The sequence below is a fragment of the Tupaia chinensis genome, unplaced genomic scaffold (genome assembly GCF_000334495.1).
Source record: "Tupaia chinensis unplaced genomic scaffold, TupChi_1.0 Scaffold000573_1, whole genome shotgun sequence".
NCBI lineage: Eukaryota > Metazoa > Chordata > Mammalia > Scandentia > Tupaiidae > Tupaia > Tupaia belangeri.
The window spans coordinates 2,755,975-2,760,263 of record NW_006160087.1 but is presented as its reverse complement, the minus strand read 5'-3'; the positions used below and the strand labels follow the sequence as shown (position 1 = coordinate 2,760,263).

Below are 4,289 nucleotides of genomic sequence, written 5' to 3'. Positions count from 1 at the left end.
GCACGCACACGCGCCCAGCGTGAGTTTTAAGCCATTGGGTCCGGGACGCGAACCGCGGTCGACTACGTGGGAGTCCAGTGACATAGCCATTACGCTAACTGCTGGTTCCCATCTCTCTGGTTAAATTTTAAAAAATAATAACAAATACGGGACCAACAGATAGCACAGTGGTTATTTCTCTGGATTCCCACATAGTCTACTGCAGTTCAAGCCTTGATCCTGGCGGCCTATAACTCACACTGATGCATGTGCATGGATGCCCCAGCTCCGCAGAGAGTGGAGAAGGGATTACACAGTGTGGCCGTCCCCCTCGGGGGTGATTTCTTGCTTTCTTTCTCTCCAGCAAGAGCACATACCCAATAGGAAAACTCTCTTAAAAAAAAAATAATATAATTTTTTTTTTAGAAGAATTTTTGATATAGTGTGTGTATAGTCGCTGGAGAGACAGAAAGTGAGAAATCACCCCCAGGGGGTTGGCCACACTGCAATTTCTTCTCCATTCTCTCGGGATTTGGGGCATGCATACACATGCCTGGTGTGAAGTTTTTTAAGCCGACAGGTCCAGGACTTGAACCAGTGTCAACTGCATGGAAGTCTAGTAACGACCATTATGCCATCTGCTAATCCCTTAAAATAATTTTTAAAGGGACCAGCAGTTAGTGTAATGGCTATGTCACTGGACTCCCATGTAGTCGACTGCGGTTCGAGTCCTGGACTCAGTGGCTTGAACTCACGCTGGGCGTGTGTACGTGCATGCCCAAGATCCCAAGAGGAGAATGGAGGAGAAGGGATTGTGGCGTGGGCCTCCCCCTCCAGGGTGATTTCTTGTGCTCTCTCTCTCTCGCTCTTTCTGTCTCTCTCTTTCTGGCAAGCACTTGCGCCCTATAGCAAAAAACTCTCCAAAAAATTGTTTTTTAAATAAAGGGAGGAGGAGAATTAGATATGGCTCCTCCCAGGGAGGGACAGACTTGCAAACAGCAGAGATCCGTTGTGGCTGTGGCACTGTGGAGGTCTCAAGTCCAGAAGGCACAGGCTCCCAGAGGAGGTGGCACGCACATTAACTGGGAAGAAGGAATGGAGCTCATAGCAGGAGGGAGAGGGCATTCCCCGGGCAGAAGGAACCGTAAAAGCAGAGACAGAGTTAAAGGGAGCATGTGGACCCTGGCTGGCACTGGGATGTGGCACTGGAGAGCCGACCAGGGACCAGATGTTAAAGGTCTTTAGTGAGGCCGTCTGGCGTAGTAGTCACTGCACTGGACTCCCGCGTGGCCAGCTGTTGAGTCCTGAACCAGTTGGCTTGAACATCACACTGGGCGGACCAGCAGGTGGTGTGACTAAGGCACTGCACACTCCCACCCAGACCTGGTGGCTTGCTTTTCATTTTCCCTCTCTCTCTCTCTGTCAAATTAAAAATAAATGAGTGATTAATTTAAAAATTAATTCTTAAAAAAAAGAAGAAACTCACACTGGGCTCGTACACACCCAGAATCCCGGGAGCAGGGATTGCCGCATGGCCATCCCCCTCTGGGGAGTAATTTCTCACTTTCCTTCTCACTGTCTCTGTCTCTGGAGAGCACATGTGCCCTAAGGCAAAAAAACTTTAAAAAAACAAAGGTCCTTAGCCTCAGTAGGTAAAGAGTTGGTTTTGTTGTTTGTTTGTTTTTTGAGAGGTTTTTGCTATAGGGTGTGTGCGCTTGCCAGAAAGACAGAAAGTGAGAAATCACCCCCCAGGGGGGATGGCCACACTGCAGTCCCTTCTCCTCCTTTCTCCTCTTGGGATCTTGGGCACACACACACGCCCAGCGTGAGTTTAAGCCACCAGGTCCGGGACTCGAACCGCAGTCGGCTACGTGGGAGTCCAACGACATAGCCATTGCGCTAACTGCTGGTCCCTGTTTTATGTTTTATTGCCAGAGGGTATGTGTGCTCACCAGAGAAAGGGAGCGAGCACCCCCAGAGAGGATGGTCACGCCACGGTCCTGTTTCTGAATCCTGCCAGGATCTGGGGCATGCACCCAGCATGGATGTCTGCCGTTGAATTTGCCAGAGGGTGTGTGTGCTCACCGGAGCGTGAGGGCGCCACCGAGGGGCGTGGCCACGCCACAGTCCCTTGTCCGGTCCTCAGGGTCTCGGGCACGCTCACGTGCCGTGTGTTTCTCGAGCCACAGTCCCAGGACCGCATTCACTGCCGCGACTGTCCTGCCGCCATCTGGCTTGGTTTACTTCTAATACGGTTTAGGGGTTGGGACCAGCAGGTGGCGTAGCAGTTACGTCGCTGAAATCCCACGGAGTAGACCGCGGTTTGAGTCCCAGGCCCAGCAGCTTAAAAAAGTTATGCCCGGTGCGTGCCTGCGTGCTCAACATCTCAGGAGGAAAATGGGGCAGAAGCGACTGCAGCGAGGCCACTCCGCTGCCGGGTGATTTCTGGCTTTCTGGCTTTCCAGCAAGCACACGTGCCTTGTGGCAAAAATCTCTCAAAAAAAAGGAAAATCGGGAACCGGCAGTTAGTGTAATGGCTATGTCGTTGGACTCCCACGTAGTCGACCGCGGTTCGTGTCCCGGACCCGGTGGCTTAAAACTCACGCCGAGCACGTGTGCATGCGTGCCCAAGATCCCGAGAGGAGAATGGAGGAGAAGGGATTGCGGTGTGACCATCCCCCCTGGGGGGTGATTTCTCACTTTCTGTCTCTATGTCCCTCTCTGTCTGTCTGGCGAGCACACGCGCCCTACAGTGAAAATCTCTTAAAAAAAAAAAAAAAAAAAGGAAAATCAGGTGGATTCTAGGAGTTTTGGCTGTCCTCTACTCGGGGAATCCTCACAGGGTTACTGCCGTCGAATTCCTCGGTAGGACATCCGCAGGGTCGTTTGGAGGACGTGCTGGGCCTGGGGCGGGGTCCCGAGCAGGCGTTGTCGGCATGAGGTCAGGTTGATGGGGGAGTCCAGGCCGTCCGATTTCTGACTGGGTGCCTGGGTGTCTGGCCAGTGCGTCTCACGCCCCTCTCCCCACAGTCTGGAGAGGTCTTGGTGAGTGTCAAGGAGCACTCCCGGCAGATCAATGACATCCAGCTCTCCAGGGACATGACCATGTTTGTCACCGCGTCCAAGGACAACACAGCCAAGGTGAGTGGGCACGGGCCCCGAGGGGTGCCGCCCCCCTGGGAAGCCGTGTCCTGCAAATCCCCCGCCTTCTCTTCCAGCTCTTCGATTCCACAACCCTTGAGCACCAGAAGACCTTCCGGACAGAGCGTCCCGTCAACTCAGCCGCCCTGTCTCCCAACTACGACCATGTAAGGCCCCACCCTGCTGCTCGCAGAAGCCCAGAAAGCTGCCATTCTGGGTGTCTGTCTAGTGGCTAAGGAGTGCCAGGCGGAGGCCATTCCAGAGCAGTGACAGGCCGAGTGACTGGCTAGCCCAGGGACGTGGGCGGCTGACTCTTGTCCTGTCCTTGCCGTCCTCCCACTGGGAAGGGAGCTTCCAGGGCAGGGCTGACACACCAGAAAATAGACGTGTCACCCTTGGGTCCATCCAGACTTCCCTCTTCCCTTCAGGTGGTGCTGGGCGGTGGCCAGGAAGCCATGGACGTAACCACTACCTCCACCAGGATCGGCAAATTCGAGGCCAGGTAAAGGGGCCGGGGGCTCTTCAGACTGAAGGCGCACACTGGTTGGCGATGAATACAAGCCAGATGGCTACCGGAAGTGCAGCCTGCTTTGTGGCCCTGCGTGCCAAGTGGGAAACAGCAGTCAGGAGCCCGAGCTCAGCCTGATGGTGTGCAGCGCTGGTGTAGTGTTGAAGGCCCTGGACTCCATGTGGCTGACCATGGTTCACGGCCTGGACTTGAAACCGGTCGGCCACGTGCGCATGTGTCCAAGATCCTGAGAGAATGGAGAAGGGCTGCAGCGCGGCCACCCCATCCCCTCGCCCCATGGTTCTGTCTCTTTCTCTGTCTCTGGGGAATGCACTATAGAAATCTCAGTGTTTTGTTCCACTAAGCGCACAGTGAGTGGCCTGTGTACTCAGGCCACGCTGGGCCCGTCTCCCCACTTCATCTGTTCCGTCACCACGGTTCCGATCCCGGGGTCCCTATTGGTGTTACCTGCTCGTGTCCAAGTGCGGCATTCCCGGAGTGGGAGGGAGCTGCCCTGTCCCTTCTCCCACCTCTCCAGGTTCTTCCACTTGGCCTTTGAGGAAGAGTTTGGGCGAGTCAAGGGTCACTTTGGGCCAATCAACAGTGTGGCCTTCCATCCTGATGGCAAGAGGTATGGTGACTTGAGCTGGAGCCCGCCCGC

At 54.8% G+C, this 4,289-nt stretch overlaps 1 protein-coding gene across 1 annotated transcript in view; it reads left to right on the top strand.

Annotated features, from left to right (window-relative positions):
• Positions 1–4,289, top strand: part of EIF3I (eukaryotic translation initiation factor 3 subunit I) — a gene marked incomplete at its 5' end in the record, with an annotated part of 9,592 nt that overhangs the window by 5,044 nt on the left and 259 nt on the right. The window contains 4 exons of the mRNA XM_006158147.2: positions 3,010–3,120; positions 3,198–3,287; positions 3,549–3,622; positions 4,167–4,269. Coding sequence (XP_006158209.1) covers positions 3,010–3,120; positions 3,198–3,287; positions 3,549–3,622; positions 4,167–4,269 — 378 coding nt within the window. The remainder of the gene's footprint in view (positions 1–3,009; positions 3,121–3,197; positions 3,288–3,548; positions 3,623–4,166; positions 4,270–4,289) is intronic.